This window comes from Ursus americanus, chromosome 2, assembly GCF_024610735.1.
Source record: "Ursus americanus isolate L20-20 chromosome 2, mUrsAme1.1.p, whole genome shotgun sequence".
Taxonomy (NCBI): Eukaryota; Metazoa; Chordata; class Mammalia; order Carnivora; family Ursidae; genus Ursus; species Ursus americanus.
Genome location: NC_142128.1, coordinates 20216713 through 20234660, shown reverse-complemented (window position 1 = coordinate 20234660; position 17948 = coordinate 20216713). Strand labels below are relative to the sequence as shown.

The window sequence follows — 17948 nt, the reverse complement described above, 5'->3', positions numbered from 1 at the left end:
TCCTGACCGCTGCCTCTGACTCTGCCCGGCTCTGTCCTCTGGTCCAAGCCACACTTACTGGATGCTGGGCAGCTTTCTCGTGACAATCACTGCAAAGTCGACCTCAAAAATATTTTCATGGGAGATCTTCATCCTGAGGAAAAATACACAGCAAGTTTGCTAATTCTGTATTCCCGCATACATTTACTGACCATCGTCATGTACCGAGTACTAAGCCCCAAACAGCAACGGGCTATTTCAGGGATTTAAATCAGGAACGATATGGTCAGAAAGGTACTTTTCAGGTGACTTTGGTCTCTGTGTGGAGAATGGATAGAGGACAAATGTGAGGAGATTCTCAGAGCCGTCCAGGAAGAAGGTCCAGGGAAGAAGTCACAGGGAGCCTGAACTGGGGGAGCAGCCACTGGCATGGAGGTGGGGAGGCACTGAGAGGCGCTGGGGAAGTAGGAGCTAACAGATTTTCCAAAAAGCAGACTGAGACAGATTAGAGAGGGTCAGGAAACAATTGTGTGTTTGGGGGGGAGGGGTCGGGGCCAGCATGTGCGGGATCAAATAGGATACAACAGCAAACATCACAAAGCATCCCCGTCAGTGAGGGCGAGCACTGTCTTGTGGTACATTTACGTTTTTCTGTGAGAGGCGCGTACGGTGGGTGGGAAAGGGCAGGCGTCTGCAGCCAGGGAATGGGGGTCAGATCCCATCCACCACGTGTCTGCTGTGAGGCGCTGCAAGTCACTAAACTCCCTGGGCCAAGCTTTCCTCGTGTGCACAGTAGAGAAATTGACTGCACCTCACGGGGTTGTGAGGACTCATGAGGAAATAAATATACAAGCCACACGCACAGCAGGACCTGCGCTAGTAAGCGCCAAGGGTGTGCCTTTGATTTACTGACACAGGTACACAGATGTGGGGCCTGGCCTGGGCTGTACATGTATTTTTACTGTGGGCTGCAGTAGAGAAAGTGTGAAAGCCACACACAGAGACACACACACACAAACATACACACTGAGTTAGACAAAGACAGTCATACGCACAGAGACGCAAAGACCCACACACAGCGGCACACAGACAGAAGAGACAGACACAGAGAAACAGAGGTACAAAATACAGACATGTAGACACACAGACCCCTACACACAGACACACAGAGAGGCAGAGACACAAAGACACAAACACAGAGACACAGACACACACACGCAGAGACTCACAGAGACCGACACACACACACACACACACACACACACACACACATAGAGAGACACACTAACGGCCCTGCTCCACCACCTGCCTCCCCAGCCTGGTCACCCCCTGGGCTCCTAGCACATTCCCCCCATCTCTGTCGTGTCCACTCACTCACTCAGCCCTGAGGAGGATTCTCGAACGCATTCTCTCCTCAGCTCACCAACTGCAAGGACACCCCTTTCTGGCCTGTTTCAACCACACACTGCGTGTCTCCTGCAACAGCTCCTCACACCCCTGAGGCCTGGCAAGAAACAAGGCGCTCCACAACCTGCTGACTGTTCGGCATCCCCCCCGCCATGCATGCTTTTAACACCCTCGTGTCCACCTTACTTCTATTCCAGAAATACAGAACCAGTTGGTCAAAGGGGAAAGACAAAGAGAAACACAGATGCCGGTGTCCAGAATCCGGTGGTGGTGTCGCCGGTGCAGGCTGGGCCAAAGGAAAAGCGGGGGTCAGGATGATACCCCTGTTTCTGATGTGAACAACTGTGCAGGGAAGAGCACCGTGTATGTAGACGGTAGTATGTAGTATGATATTAACTCACCTATGTAGACAGTCAGGAGCGATGGGAAGCAGGGATGGGGGAGGGTCGCTGTCTTAGGGGTTGGCAAGATGGGGTCAGAAATCACAAGCAAGCATTTTCTAGTAGGAGGTGATCCCTATGGGTTAAGTTTCAGGACCATAGGTCCAGCTACCCCCAACCTAGTGGAAAAATCAGAGGGTCTGGTTTGGGGGAGAGGGAGGGTGACAGAGGGACACAGGAGGAGAGAGTAAAGGACCGCTTCGTGATGTATCAGAAAAGACAGGCTCACCCATCTCAACCGTTCACTCTCAGAGCTGCCACACATGCCTGCCCGTCTGCAGAGCGCGGCGATGGACGAGCTAGCTGAGGCTACTGGGAGGAAAGGCTTAGGGCAGACGAGAACTAACTTCTGCTAGGAAACTCCACAGCACCCTTCCAGAACATTACTCCCACGACAGGAAAGGGTAAGGAGAGTCTAAAATTCCCAAAGACAATGAGAACAATTAAAAGCAGATGAAGGACAGCATACACTCCCACATCTTCTGTAGGACTTCTTACTTTAGTATAAAGAGCTTCCCCTTGGGGCGCCTGGCTGGCTCAGTCGGGTGAGCGGCCGACGATGATTTCGGTTCAGGCCACGATCTCAGGGTCCTGGGATCCAGCGCAGCATTGGGCTCTGTGCTTAGAGGGGAGTCTGCTTAAGATTCTTCCTCTGCCTCTGCCCCTCCCCCCCCAATAAAAGTCAAATCTTTAAAAAAAAAAAAAAGCGCTCCCCATGCATCAGCTACTTGACCCTCAGAAGAACTGACTAAGGGGTCACTGGGGAGGGAAAGCTACCAAAAGGCACACCTCGAGCCTCTAAGGAACAGACAGCTTCTTTCTGGGCTTTCGAAAAGGAGCAAAATGGCTGCAGCACATGTTTCCACTTTCGACTCTGGGATTCCCTGAGCCCGTCTGACACGCCACTCACTGAAAGCTGGCGAGTCACAGGAGGCAAGAAAGACACCGAAGACAGGACCGGCTCCTGGATGGCAGCTGGGGACCGCCGTGAGGAAGCACAGCCCTTGGACTGGAAGGGATCCCGCAGGGCCAACCGCAGCACGGGCTGCCCGAGGTGAGACCCACCCTCTGCGTCCTTGATCCTTGGGTTGTGTGAAAACAGAAGTCGGGAGACACCGATCAGCTGAGGTCCCTTAAAGGGGTTCACTGCCCCTTTATTCTGTTTCTGTGATGGTACTGGCTTTCCTGGGCCCTCCTGGTGCCCGCTGCCCGAAGTGGGGAGCCTTCAACTGCCCAAAGTCTTGGGCCCCGGAGGTCATACAGAACGAGCTCCCACGATGGCGGCAGCAAAAAGCCTGTGACCCGCTGCCTCTGCTGGTGCAGCTGGGGGAACATCCCGGGGGAAGGTGCATGAGACAACGAGACTGGCAGCCAAGATTTTCCCTGCCCCGTTCTACAAGCACATACCTCTCAATACAGGGATTAGCAAATTTACTGTAAATGGCCAGAAAGTATTTTAGTCTTTGCAGGCCAGACAGCCTCTCTTGGAACTACTCAACTCCGCTGTCATGCTGGTAAAGCAGCCATAGAGAAGATGCAGCTAAATGGGAGTGGCTGTGTTGCAATAAAACTTTATTTACGACGATAGCTGAGTGGGCTAAATTTGGCCCGACAGGCCCAGGCTCCAAGAAGCAAAGAAGCATTGTTTATTTTTTATTATTTAAGAAACATATATATTTAAAAAAACCCTTTGGACCAATATAATTATCAAACAAAACAAAACACCTCCACAATATCTTACTGACCCTGTGCTCTTCGCCTTCCTCACTCCTGAGAGAGAACCTTTTTCTTGGAAGGGGTACCTAAGTCTCAATGTACCTTGTTCCCAGGAATAAAAATGTCAGATTTGTTCATTATTAACCCATGTACGTGACAGCGGGGAGAATCCAAATGTCGGGACCAAGTCGAAACGGTGTCGGGCCGAGAGGAGGCATTTCTCCAATGCCTTCCACTCACACTGCACACGTTCTGCCACTGCCTTCTGCTCCCGTTCCTTCCACCACACCATGGTCACTGAGGTACAGACGCACCACAGCCCAACAGACCGCAGAGACCCCCCTGAACAAGCACAGGCTCTGTGTAGAGAACAGGGAAGGAACCTGGATTTGGAGGAGCTGCTGCCCATTTGGTCCCAGTTCTGCCACTAACCAGACTCGTCTCCTTTCCTGTGAGTGAGCATAGTTACACCTGTTCTTGCTCCCTAACAGAGCAGGTGAGGGACCAAATCAGGTAATAGCTGCAAAAGGCCTTTGTGTCATCGCACAATCACCCAGCCGTGTGCACCTCCAGCCTGTACCAAAGACACTAGCAGGATGACAATAAAATCTTCGTTATTGCCAATATGGCAGATGCAGGGGCTCTGGCTCTCATAATTCCACGGGCAGGGTTCTTCCACCCATGCAGAGGAAATGTCTACTAGGATTTTTATCCTAAGCCCTGTTTGTAACAGCAAAGGATGAGATGAAAGGCACCCATCCTTCACCAGAGCTCTGGGGACACTAAGTATGTGGCTGACGGGGGCAGCAGGTGCAAGCATCTGGGGACGGGGGCGCGAGACAGACCGTCACTGCATTCCCTCTGAATATATTTTAACATTTCTGAACCAGGCAGGCACCTTCACAGGTGAAACAATTTGGGAAAGAAGAGGCGGAATTTCATTTACCTTTAATCTCCAGAGGTGGTATCCGTCCCAGTCCCAAGATTTAGAATTTGACAATGACATTCTGTCTTCTGTAGAAATGCCTTTATAAGCAGACTGACGCCATGGACGTGAGTGAAATATCCTGAGAGAGAGACAGAGACAAGCTATTGCTCAGTGAGGTGGGATATCATCCCTGCAGAGCACACGCCAGGAGAAAAGCAAATCAGGACACTTCTGCTCTTCCTCCGGGTCAGCGGGTTATTGTGGACTTCATGGGAGAAAGAGTGACTTTCACATTCTCTTCCTTTTTTAAATTTAATTCAAAGCTGCTACAAGCAAAGTAAGTACAATCTATTTAATGATTTAATGGAATTAATGATCTTACAAATAAATTGCCCCTTGGGGCACCCGGGTGGCTGTTGGTTAAGCGTCTGCCTTTGGCTCAGGTCAGGATCTCAGGGTCCTGGGATCAAGCCCTGCATCGGGCTCCCTGCTCAGCTGGGAGCCTGCTTCTCCCTCTGCCTCTGCCCCTCCTGCTCATGGTCTCTCTTTCCAATAAATAAATAAAATCTTTAAAAATTAAAATAAAATGTCCCATTATTTTACATGGGAAAGACAAGTGTTTTACATCAAAATGTCAGATCTAAATGTTCCTTTTGGAAACGCGCTTTTTCATAGCTAGGTGAAACCTACTCAGGACTCGGCTCAAACTCAGAATTGCGAGATCATGACAAAAATAATATTTTGGGGTCAGGAAATGGGGCAGATAAATGTAAAAAAAAAAAAAAGTATTTCTTACCGTGTTCCCTTCATCTCCATTCTGTGTGGGTAAGAGCCTCTATGTTTATAAAAAGGCCTCACAGAGCATCGGTGGGAGGGGAAGCCAGGAGTAAACGTTGCCCAATAAACGGACTTGTTTAGCTCCGGAGTGGGGAGCTGGAGTAAAGGGGATGGGAAATAAAAGAGGGGGAAAGGAAGATAAAATCTGTGTTCTAAAGCCTTGTGCTTAACTATTTTAAGAACAAAATTGGGGTAGCATTTAAAAACTTACTGCAGACCTATTGATTCTGCTACTACACAATTTGAGCTTGTATTTTACGTGTCTCTGGCTTTTTATTTTTCGAGGAAATCATTTTTATTGTATGTTATAGAGTATCATCCACAACAGGCTGATTATTGGGAAAAAACTTTAAAAATGCTCACCACACGCTGTTTGGGAAGCACTCTCCTAGTGGGCCCCAGTCTGGAGATGCCAGCCCAGGCAGAGGAAGAGGCAGGCTGGCTGACATGCTGCCTCGGGCACCCAGCTCCCAAGGCCCCGAGGTGGGTCCCTGCCTCTGCAGCAGTGGTATAGAAAGCTTCCTCAGGAGCCCAGGAGGGAAGCTTCAGGCCTCTGAGCCAGGCCTGGCCCCATCTTCCTAATGCCTGGGTTCATCCTGAGCTCCAAGTAAGCTCCACGTCCTTTTTCTCAGGGACCACCACGTTAAACGTTCTTTGCATTTCTTATAGAATCTACCCATAGGCTCCATCTTTAGGGCCAGGATTCCTGGCACACACAAGGACTGTGGTCACTTGGTTAATTTCTCAGTCTGGCTGAGACTGAGTCACCCTCCCACCTCAAATCCTTTCTCTGCCTTGATAGAAAGGACTTGCAGAGCCTAACAGTGTTATTACTGCTTTAATAAAGCCAAAAAAGTAATTCCTTACTTGAACAGACAATTCACAGTAAAAGATCATATAAATGGCTCTTAAACATACAAAAATGATTTTCAACTTCACCCCCAAAATCAGAGGATTATAAAACAAAATTACCGTAAGATAACATTTTCCCATATCAGATTAACCACAATGAAAAGGTTCATAATACACTGTGTTCATGAGGATGTTGCGGTAGGAGCACATTCATATGCCTGGAGAGAGTGAACACTGGAACTCTCTCTTTTTAAGCATGAATTCCTAAAACCTCAGGCCTCTGGGCTGATGAGGGGACGTTGGGAGGGAGGGGGTCACTTGCCTCTGTTAATTTCGGAGGACCTCCTCTCCTTAGACACTCTTACAAAATGCTGGATGTAAGGGTCATACCAGTAGTCAGGGCTTACTGCAAACCTGGAACAGAGGAAAGGAGGCAGATGAATAGAGGTCATTAGGTTCTGGCCCAGTTCTCAGGACCCAGGTCGAGGAGGAAAATCATCTACCTCAAAAGGCCAACAGAGGCACGTTTGGTGCTCCCTTACCAATGTCAACAGACGCGGCCATCCCTCTTGGTGCTCACATACACGGCCCCTCAACCTCCCCACAGTGGCCATTTCTTTCCTCTCTTTACTCATGCGGCTAACTCTTTTTCCAGGACCCTAGAAAGCACATAACCTCACCTCATACCTCACCTAGAAGACCTGCCACCACCTATTCCCTCAGCAAACTCACTGGCCAGAGCCAATCAGACAACTCTGCTCAACCAGAAGTTCTGTGTCCATAGGAAAGGAGATCCAGGATTGTTTTGTGAAACTTGCGAATGACTACCTAAGTATTTCCCCCGGCTCTGTATTAGGTACCAGTCCTTCCACATCCCTTAAGCAGGTCATAGTGGGAAAACCAGGAACAAATAAACACAACTGCTACAACCTAGAAAATGCTAGAGTAGCCTGTACTCTCTGGTCTATACAACCGAAAAATGCTATGGTAGCCTAAACTCTTCCTGGTCTACGCTACAAGGAAGCAAAGTTTTGGTGTTCTAAGCCGGGGAGCTGAAGTCCAAATATCCCTGAAGGTCTTCTGGCAAACCTGAGTGGAACTAGCCTTAGGACAACAAGACGTAGGGGAAGGAGCCTGGAACGCTAAGGCCATGCCAAGTCACTGTGGGCCTGGAGTCTGCTCTGCCCCTCATCAGTTATCTTGTGAATTAATATATATGTTTACCAATTATTTATTTTTTAAGGTTTTATTTATTTATTTGAGAGAGAGAGAGAGAATAACTGAGAGAACACAAACAGGGGAAGTAGCAGAGGGAGAGGGAGAAGCAGACTTCCCACTGAGCAGGGACCCTGATGGGGGGCTCGATCTCAGGACCCTGAGATCATGACCTGAGCCCAAGGTAGCCGCTTAACTGACTGAGCCACCCATGCACCCCTGTGTTTAACATTTCAACCAAATGGAGGTGTACCTGGGTGGCTCCGTCAATTCAGTGGCTACCTTGGGTTTAGGCTCACATCATGATCTCAGGGTCCTGGGATTGAGCCCCGTGTCGGACTCTGTGCTCAGCAGGGAGTCTGCTTCAGGATTCTCCCTCCCTTTGCCCATCCCCGTGCTCACTCTCTAAAATAAATAAATATTTTTTAAAAAGTAATACATAGAGGGAGGGAGGCAAGATGATGGAACAGCAGGGGACCTCAATTCATCTGGTCCCTGTAATTTAGCTAGATAACTATTACGTCTTTCTGGACACGTATGAATTCAATCTGAGATGTACAGAAAGAATTGCTGGAATTCTACAAAGAGAAATGTGACCACTTTTTGCAAAGTAGAAGGTGCGGAGAAATGAATCTGTGGGGATATATGGGAAGATCATCTGCAGGGAGAGGGAGCCTGTGTGAGCTGTCCACAGGAAAGTGACATAACCCCAGAGTGCAAAATCAGACCTTTAGAAATCTGCTCCAAGTGAGAGACGTCCCTGCCTGAAAGGTGCTCAGGTGGCGAGGTGGGGCAGAATCCCAGGTGGGGCAGTGTGGTCTCAGGATCCCTAGGGTCACAGGAAAAACAGGGGTACCTGAGCCAGCAGAGTTCCCAGGCACTGGAGCCGGGAAATCTGTTAGGGTCAGGGAGCAGAGGAGGGGGATTGCCATAAACCTCAAACCGCGGCTTGGTCAGGCAACAGCTATCATGTGGGGGCCCTGCAAAGGACAGAAAAGCCGCGACCCTCCGCCTTCTCCTGGGAGGATCAGTGCAGGCATGCACTGCAGGAGACTGCAGAGTTTGGTATACACAAAAGTGAAGACCCCTTATCCCTGAGGGTTTACTGAAGAGAGGGAACCATGATCTTTCAGCACAGGGACTGGAGATCAGGGCATGACCACTTTTGTTTTCATCCTCTAAAGAGGCCCAGAAAGCCTTCAGGGAACAAAAGCCATACAGACCAACTAGAGGCAGTTTACACTGAGCCTGGCCCCCTGGAAATGGAGGGTACAACTCCCCCCAGGCAAAGACACCTGAGAATCAGCACAGCGGGCCCCTCCCCCAGAAAACCATGTGGAAAAACAGGTGAACACCAAGTTTAGAAGCAAGCACTAGGGGAAAACAGTAAATAAAATTCAAAGGTTTTCTCGTGATTTGTTGATCTTTCAGTTTAAAATTTTCCTTTTCTTTTTTCCTTTTCAACTAGTTTCTTATATTATCAACTCTTTGCTTTTAAGTCTTTTTTTAACTTTCATTTTTTTACATTTACATTAGATATATTCTTCATTTTTGGCTTCTTTTCACTTTATTCAATTTTATGTTTCTGTATATGTATATATACATACACACACACATTGGTGATTTTACATTATTGGGATTTAGTGTCTTTTAACAAACAGACTAAAATATACCCGAAACCAAGTGGATCACCTGTTTTGAACACCTGGGAGATTATATTCTCTCTTCTCCCCTACCCTTTTTTTTTTTTCTTTTTTGGTTTCTGACCTCTTTGGATTTGTCTAGTGTGGATTTTGCTTGGGTCATGGTTAATATTTTTGATTTTGCTCTCCTGTTCATCCATTCTTCTGTGAGCAAAATAACTAGAAGGAGGAATTCACAACAAAAGAAAGAACCAGAGGCAATACTCTCTGCCACAGATCTAATTGATATAGATATAAGTAAAATATCGGAGCTGGAATTCAGGATAAGTATTATAAAGTTATTAGCTGGGCTTGAAAAAAGCATAAAGAGAGTAGAGCATATTAGTGCAGAAATAAAATCTAATCGGGCTGAAATTTAAAATGCTTTACCTGAGATGCAGTCTAAATTGGATGCTCTAACACCTAGGGTAAGTGAGGCAGAAGAGAGAGTAAGTGACATAGAAGACAAGTTGATGGAAAGGAAGGAAGCCGAGGGAAAGAGAGAAAAACAATTAATGGACCATGAAGGGAGGCTTCAAGAAATCAGCAATACCATAATGCAAAACAATAGAATTACTGGGGTCCCCGAGAACAAAGAAAGAGAGAGAGGGGAGACAGAAGGTATATTTGAGCAAATCATAGCTGAGCATTTCCCTATCCCAGGATGGATACAGGCATACAAGTCCAAGATATAGAGAGGACCCCCCTCAAAATCAATAAAAAGAGATCAACACTCCAACATACAAGAGCGAAGCTTGCGGATTTCAGACATAAAGAGAAAATCCTGAAAGCATCTCGAGACAAGAGGTTCCTAACCTAAAGGGGTAGCAACACTAGGCTGGCAGCAGACCTATCCACAGAGCCCTGGGAAGCCAGAAAGGGCTGGCATGATATATTCAGGGTACTAAATGAGAAAAACATACAGCCAAGAATACTTTATCCAGCAAGGCTGTCATTCAGAATGGAAGGAGGAATAAAGGGCTTCCTGGACAAACAGAAACTGAAAGAACACATGACCACTAAACCAGCCCTGCAAGAAATATTAAAAGGGATCCTCTAAGCGAAGACTGAGCCCAAAAGTAATGTAAACCAGAAAGAAACAGAAACGATCTACAGAAACTGGGACTCTACAGGTACTACAAAGGCACTAAATTCATATCTCTCAATAGTTACTCTGAATGTAAATGGGCTAAATGCTCCAATCAAAAGACACAGGGTATCAGATTGGATAAAAAAGCAAGACCCATTCATATGCTATCTACAAGAGACTCCGACACCTCCAGATTGAAAGTGAGGAGGGTACAGATCCATTTATGATGCTAATGGACTTCAAAAGAAAGCTGGGTAGCAATCCTCACATCAGACAAATTAGATTTTAAACCAAAGACTATAGTAAGGCAGGAAGAGGGATGTTATATCACACTTAAAGGGTCCACCCAATAAGAAGATCTAACAATTGTAAATATTTATGCTCCGAACATGGGAGCAGCCAATTATATAAGTCAATTGAAAACCAAATTAAAGAAACACATTGATGATAATACAATAATCATAGGGGACTTCAACACCCCACTCACAGCAATGGACAGATCATCTAAGCAGATGATCAACAAGGAAACAAGGGCTCTGAATGACACGCTGTACCAGATGGACTTCATGGATATATACAGAGCATTCCATCCTAAAGCAAAAGAACACACATTCTTCTCCAGTGCACAGGAACATTCTCGAAAACAGATCACACTGGGTCACAAATCAGGTCCCAACCAATACCAAAAGACTGGGATTATTCCCTGCATATTTTCAGACCACATGCTTTGAAACTGGAACTCAAGCACAAGAGGAAATTTAGAAGGAACACCAACACTCAGAAGCTAACGAGCATCCTACTAAAGAATGAATGGGTCAACCAGGAAATTAAAGAAGAATTTTAAAAAATTCCAGGCAACTGGGTGACTCAGTCGTTAACTGTCTGCCTTCGGCTCAGGGCATGATTCCAGGGTCCTGGGATCAAGCCCCACATTGGGCTCCCTGCTTCTCTGAGAGTCTGCTTCTTCCTCTCCCACTCCCCCTGCGTGTGTTCCCTCTCTCGCTGGCTGTCTCTCTCTCTGTCAAATAAATAAATAAAATCTTAAAAAAAAAAAAAGAATTAAAAAAATTCTTACCGAATGCAAATGAAAACGCAGCTACTCAAAACCTTTGAGATACAGCAAAAGCAGTCCTAAGAGGAAAGTACATAGCAATACAAGCCTTTCTCAAAAAAAAATTAGAAAAGTATCAAATACACAAGCTAACCTTACACCTAAAGAAGCTAGAGAAAGGACAGCAAATAAAGCCTAGACCAAGCAGGAGAATGGAAATTACAAAAAGCAGAGCAGAAATCAATGAAATCGAAACCAGAAGAACAGTAGAACAGATCAATGAACCTAGAGCTGGTTCTTTGAAATTATTAATAAGACTGATGAACCTCTAGCCAGACTTATCCAAAAGAAAGGGGAAAGGACCCAAAATAATAATATCATGAATGAAAGAGGACAGATCACAACCAACACCAAGGAAATACAAACAATCTTAAGAACATATTATGAGCAGCTATATGACAACAAATGAGGCAATCTGGAAGAAACGGATGCGTTCCTGGAAACTTACAAACTACCAAAACTAAATCAGGAAGAAACAGAAAATCTGAACAGACCCATAACCAGCAAGGCAATAGAAGCAGTGATCGAAATCTCCCAACACACAAGAGTCCAGGGCCAGATGGTTTCCCAAGGGAATTCTACCAAACATTTAAAGAAAAACTCATACCTATTCTTCTGAGGCTGTTTCAAAAAATAGAAATGGAAGGGAAACTTCCAAACTTGTTCTATAAGGCCAGCATTACCTTGATCCCAAAACCAGACAAAGACCCCATGGGTTTAAAAATTCTCACCAACATACTATCCCGTAGGATACAACAGTACGTTAAAAGAAGGATTCACCATGACCAAGTGGGATTTAGTCCTGTGCTGCAAGGGTGGCTCAACATTCGCAAATCAAATCAACATGATACATCACATTAATAAAAGAAAGGACAAGATGCATACAGTCCTCTCAACTGATGCAGAAAAAGCACTGGACAAAATCATTCATCCTTTCTTGATTAAAATTCTCCACAGTGTTGGGGTAGAGGGAACATACCTCAGTAACATAAAAGACATCTACGAAAAGCCCACAGCGAGTATCACTCTCCATGGGGAAAAACTGAGAGCTTTTCCCCTAAGGTCAGGAACACGACAGGGATGCCCACTCTCACCACAGTTGTTCAAATAGAAGTCCTAGCCTCAGCAATCAGACAACAAAAAGAAATAAAAGGCCTCCAAATGGGCAAAGAAGTCAAACAATCACTCTTTGCAGATGACACAATACTTTATGTGGAAAACCCAAATGACTCCACCCCAAAATAGTTAGGACTCATACAAGAATTCAGCAACACGGCAGGATATAAAATCACCGCACAGAAATCAGTTGCATTTCTATACACTAACAATGAGACAGAAGAAAGAGAAATGAAGGAATCGATCCCATTTACAATTGCACCAAAACCCATAAGATACCTAAGAATATACCTAACCAGAGAGGTCAAGGATCTGTACTCCAAAATCTACAGAACACTTATGAAAGAAATTGAGGAAGACACAAAGAAACGGAAAAATGTTCCATGCTCATGGATTGGAAGAATATTGTTGAAATGTCTATGCTACACAGAGTAATCTATACATTCAATGCAATCCCTATGAAAAAACCATCAACTTTTTCACAAAGCTGTAACAAATAATCCTAAGATTTGTATGGAACCAGAAAAGACCCCAAAGAGCCAAAGGAATGTTGAAAAAGAAAACCAAAGCTGGGGGCATCACAATGTCAGACTTCAAGCTCCATTACAAAGCTGTGATCATCAAGACAGCATGGTACTGGCACAAAAACAGACACATGGATCAATGGAACAGAACAGAGAACCCAGACATGGACCCTCAACTCTATGGTCAACTGATCCTCGACAAAGCAGGAAAGAAATCCAATGGAAAAAGGAGAGCCTCTTCAATAAATGGTGCTGGGAAAATTGGACAGCTACATGAAAAAGAATGAAACTTGACCACTCTCTCACACCATACACAAAGATAAACTCAAAATGGATGAAAGACCTTAATGTGAGACAGGAATCCCACAAAATCCTAGAGAACATAGGCAGCAAGCTCTTCCACCTCAGCCGCAGCAACTTCTTGCTAGACACATCTCCAAAGGCAAGGCAAGCAAAAGCAAAAATGAACTATTGGGACTTCATCAAGATAAAAAGCTTCCACACAGCAAAGGAATCAGTCAACAAAACTAAAAGGCAACCCACAGAACGGGAAAAGATATTTGCAAATGTCTTATCAGATAAAGGGCTAGTATCCAAGATCTATAAAGAACTTATCAAACTCAAAACTCAAAATATAATCCAGAAACGGGCAGAAGACATGTACAGATATTTCTCCAAAGAAGACACACAAATGACCAACAGACACATGAAAACCTGCTCCATATCATTTGGCATCAGGGAAATACAAATCGAAACCACAATGAGATAAAACTTCATACCAGTAAGAATGGCTAAAATTCACAAGACAGGAAACAAATGTTGGCAAGGATGAGGATAAAGGTGAACACTTTTACACTGTTGGTGGGAAGGCAAACTGGTGCAGCCACTCTGGAAAACAGTATGGAGGTTCCTCAAGAAGTTAAAGATAGAGCTACCTTGGGATGCCTGGGTGGCTCAGTCAGTTGAGCATCTGCCTTTGGCTCGGGTCACGATCCCAGACTCCTGGGATCACGTCCCGCGTCGGGCTCCTTGCTCAGCGGGGAGCCACCTTCTCCCTCTGCCTCCCATTCCCCCTGCTTGTGCTCTCTCTCTCTGACAAATAAATAAAATCTTAAAAAAAAAAAAAGAGCTACCCTACAACCCAGCAATTGTACTACTAGGTATTTACCCCAAAGATACAAATGTAGTGACCCGAAGGGGCACGTGCACCCCAATGTTCACATCAGCAATGTCCACAACAGCCAAACTGTGGAAAGAGCCAAGATGGCCATCGATAGATGAATGGAAAAAGATGTGGTATATAGTTATACAATGGAATATTACCCAGCCAACAGAAAGGATGAAAATTTACCATTTACATCCACGTGGATAGAACTGGAGGGTATTATGCTGAGCAAAGTACACTAACCAGTCAGTAAGACAAAGTCAATTATCATATGGTTTCACTCATATGTGGAATATAAGAAACAGGCCAGAGGACCTAGGGGAAGGGAGGGAAAACAGACTGGGAAGTCATCAGAGATGGAGAAAAACCATAGGAGACTCTTAACTCTAGCAAACAAACTGAGGGTTGCCGGAGGGGAGGTGGGTGTGGGGGTGGCGTAATTCGGTGATGGGCATTAAGGAGGGCACGTGATGTGATGAGCACTGGGTGTTACACAAAACTGACAAACTACTGAACACTACATCTGAATCTATGGATGTACTGTAAGTTGGCTAATTGAATTTACATTTTTAAAAAAGTAATAAATAAACCAAATGGAGTTGGTTTTCTGTTATTTACACCCTGAAACATCCTAAATGATATCATGAGCGCATCAGCTCATTTCCACTTGCTTGAGGAGTAAGCTGAAAGGGGTAGGGTGTGGGTGTGGGTGTGTGTGTGTATGATGTCACCCAGCTGGGTTCTGAGCTCCCAGAAGCAGATAGATATTCTATTTTCTCTTTATATCCACTGACAAGGCTTACTGCTCTCTTGACTACAGTCGGTGCAAATCCTGTACAAACATGTCCCCCCCAGTCTCCCACGTCCATGTTCCCACATCCACAGACACCCATAAGGAAGCACATACCTTCGGCTACTCAAGGCAGCAACTCAACACAGAAACACACAAACTACGCACTAAGGGACACAATTACCTGCAAGCCCAGATTGTCAAGGAAAGCTGACCTATAGAGTTTTACAAGGGTGAACAGGCTCAGTTGTCTAAAATGGTGCTTTTCAAACAATGAATTGTGACCCATCCATGTCATAAAATCAATGTAATAGTTTGCAAATCACCGTCTTAGAAAATACAGTCAACTAGAATAAACTAGAAAAAATCAGTATGGACTACATACTGTAAGAGTTAAAGACTGTTTCAGGAAGCTTTGGTCGAAGTATGTGTTCTGGGTATAAGTGTCATGAAAAATCTGTTCTCCAAACAAACAAAACAAAACAAACTCTTCAAGAAAGAAAGCAAACTGATGGTTGCCAGAAGTAAAGGGGGGGGGTGAAATTGGTGAAGGGGATTAAGAGTTACAATCTTCCACTTATATAAATAACTCACAAAGATGAAAAGTACAATGTCTGGAATATGGTCAAATAAAATTGTAACAATGCCCTACTGTGTGACATATAGTGACTATACTTAATCGTGGTGAGCGCTGAGTAATGTATACAGACTTGTCAAATCACTATGCTGCACACCTGAAACTGATATAACATTGTATAGATCGATTACTTCAATAATTAAAACAGAGACAATTGCTCTCTGTTGGTGGTTTGAGGAGCACTGTCCTCAGAGGCATCATCTAGTGCCATCTAGTGGTAAAAGCCACATCTGCAGTTGAAGCAAGAACCACAGACCAGTGATGAGAACAGTCCTCAAACATGGATGTCTGGTTGGAAGGAACATTCCAAATGACTGGCCAACCCTGACATCCGGTGCCAGAACCCTTCAACAACACCAAGCCACTCCCTGAGCACGCCCCACAAAGAAGGCACTCGCTCCACCACTCAGTGGCTCTACCTGCTGAAAAGCTGACCAAGCTGCCTTCCTCTAGGAGCTCCTCCCTGTACTTCCTACTGCCCTCTCCTGGATGACAAGGAGCAGCTTCTGCATTCGCCCTCAGTTTAACACTATGGATCCAGTTCAAGCAATACCTGTCCAGTGTCTGCTAAGTGCCAGGCATTGGGGATACCGTGGGGAGCCCGGGAAGAGCAGACACAGAGAGACATAAGAGCTTATGCCAGATGAAGGACAACTGCATGGGGGATGGAAGGACCTGCACTAGAGAAGGTAAAAGGGAGGCCTCCCTGAAAAGGGAAGGCCACGTGGAGCCCCACAGAATCAGAGAGAGCTGTGCAAAAGGCATTCCAGACAGGACACACAACAGATAGAAATGCTCTGGGGCAGGAAGCGCCTTGGAATGTTCCAGTAGCAGAAGGCAGGCAGGGAGGCTGAAGAACAGCAGAGAAACAGGAGAAACATCAGAGATTTCTGGGGTGCATGGGTGTGTGTGTATGTGTATGTGTGTGTTTTAACTTCTCTTTGTTTTAAAATGTTTCTACACTAACCATACGCCGTATTTCATTCTAAGACACCATCAATTGTAAGACCGAAAAAAGAAGAAACACTGCCAGTTAGTCAGTGTTTTTCTTATTGCTTAGAATTCTAATTTTGTGTTTATGAAAAAGCCCTTTTAGACTTATTTGAACAGAATGAAAGGAAAAAGATGAGTGACATGGGTTGGTTAGGTCTTCCCTTTCAGGATATCTGGGAGTTTCCACACAGCATTGACCTTCGTGCAGCCAAGCACACTGGCGAGGCTGCGCTTCTGAAGAGATCGCCATCATCGGCTCTGAGATTTCTTTCCAAGCTCCTGACCCTCCAGGTGTAGGCTGTGTTACTGAGTCTTTCTTGGTCTGATCAGAAGGTATCGATGGATGGTTCTCGAACAGCAATTAGAATTTGTGCCCCTTCTTCAAATGGCCCCTAGATGGTATGTGGACTGAAGCAGCCAGGGGCTGTGAGTGCAGCGGTCCAACCACTCCACCAGGAAGACTGAGCACGTCCATGTGCACACATAATGACAACTCTAACACGATGCTCCAGTGACTGCAGGACACACCAGGAAGAAATCAGGGGCGCCTGGGTGGCACAGTCTGTTGGGCAGCCGACCCCTGGTTGTGGCTCAAATTGTGATCTCAGACTCTTGAGATTGAGGCCCATATCTGGCTCTGCAATGGGCGTGGAGCCTGCTTGGGATCTTTCTCTCTCCCCTGCCCTCCCCACCACTGCTCACATGTGTTCTCTCTCTCTCTCTCTCTCTCTCTCTCTCTCAAAAAGTTAAATAAATAAATAGATATTGAAATAAAATGCCAAGAATGAAAAATCTCAGATTTAGAAAGACCTTTTAACAGTGTTCATTCAATCCACGATTGCCCTGAAATTTTCATGACACTCACCATGCACCTGCTCCATTTAATATTCCTTTATTTTACATTTTTTAAATATTTTATTTATTTATTTGAGAGACTGAGAACAAGCAAGAACGACAGCACAAGCAGGGGGAGTGGCAGAGGGAGAGGAAAAGGGAGAAGCGTGCGGGGAACCCGACATGCAGCTCAATCCCAGGACCCCGAGATCATGACCCAAGCCAAAGGCAGATGCTCAACCCACTGTGCCACACAGGGGCCCCTCAACAGTCCTTTAGATCAACTCACTTTTTTTAGCACCCAGGTGTGACATGCTACCTAATATTTTCTTCTAACACACCCTGTAATCAATACCTTTGAAAATGTAACACATCTACCTGGGTGCCACCTAAAGTCATCTCACATTCCGTCCGTGGGAAACGTGGATCTGGTCCAGCCACCTGTTCATTCAAAAAGCACTGACTGACTTTGCCCTATTGGCAGGAGTGTCACCTGCAACAGTGGGAACTTGCCAGGAGAGGTGTGACATGCCCGCCAGCGGGCAGTTCTTCGTCTGAGGGAATGGGAAGGCGCCCTCCCCGCTCTCCCAGCCAGTGAGGGTCGAGGCTGGGGCTGCTTCATTTCACTTCTA

The 17948-nt window shown here is 45.6% G+C and overlaps 1 protein-coding gene across 14 annotated transcripts in view; it reads right to left on the bottom strand.

Annotated features, from left to right (window-relative positions):
* LOC148110497 (uncharacterized) overlaps positions 1–17948 on the bottom strand; it is a 40874-nt gene that overhangs the window by 7006 nt on the left and 15920 nt on the right. For 3 of the 14 annotated variants that reach the window (XR_015727392.1, XR_015727394.1, XR_015727395.1), the window contains 4 exons: positions 6482–6573; positions 4489–4609; positions 3696–3901; positions 59–2442 (listed from right to left, as the gene is read on the bottom strand). Coding sequence is in view for 2 of the 14 variants with exons in the window: in XM_087869529.1 (XP_087725655.1) it covers positions 59–133; positions 2325–2442; positions 3696–3951 (449 nt within the window). In the remaining 12 variants the exon portion in view is untranslated. The other 11 variants (XR_015727390.1, XR_015727387.1, XR_015727388.1 and 8 more) reach the window with 9 other exon arrangements.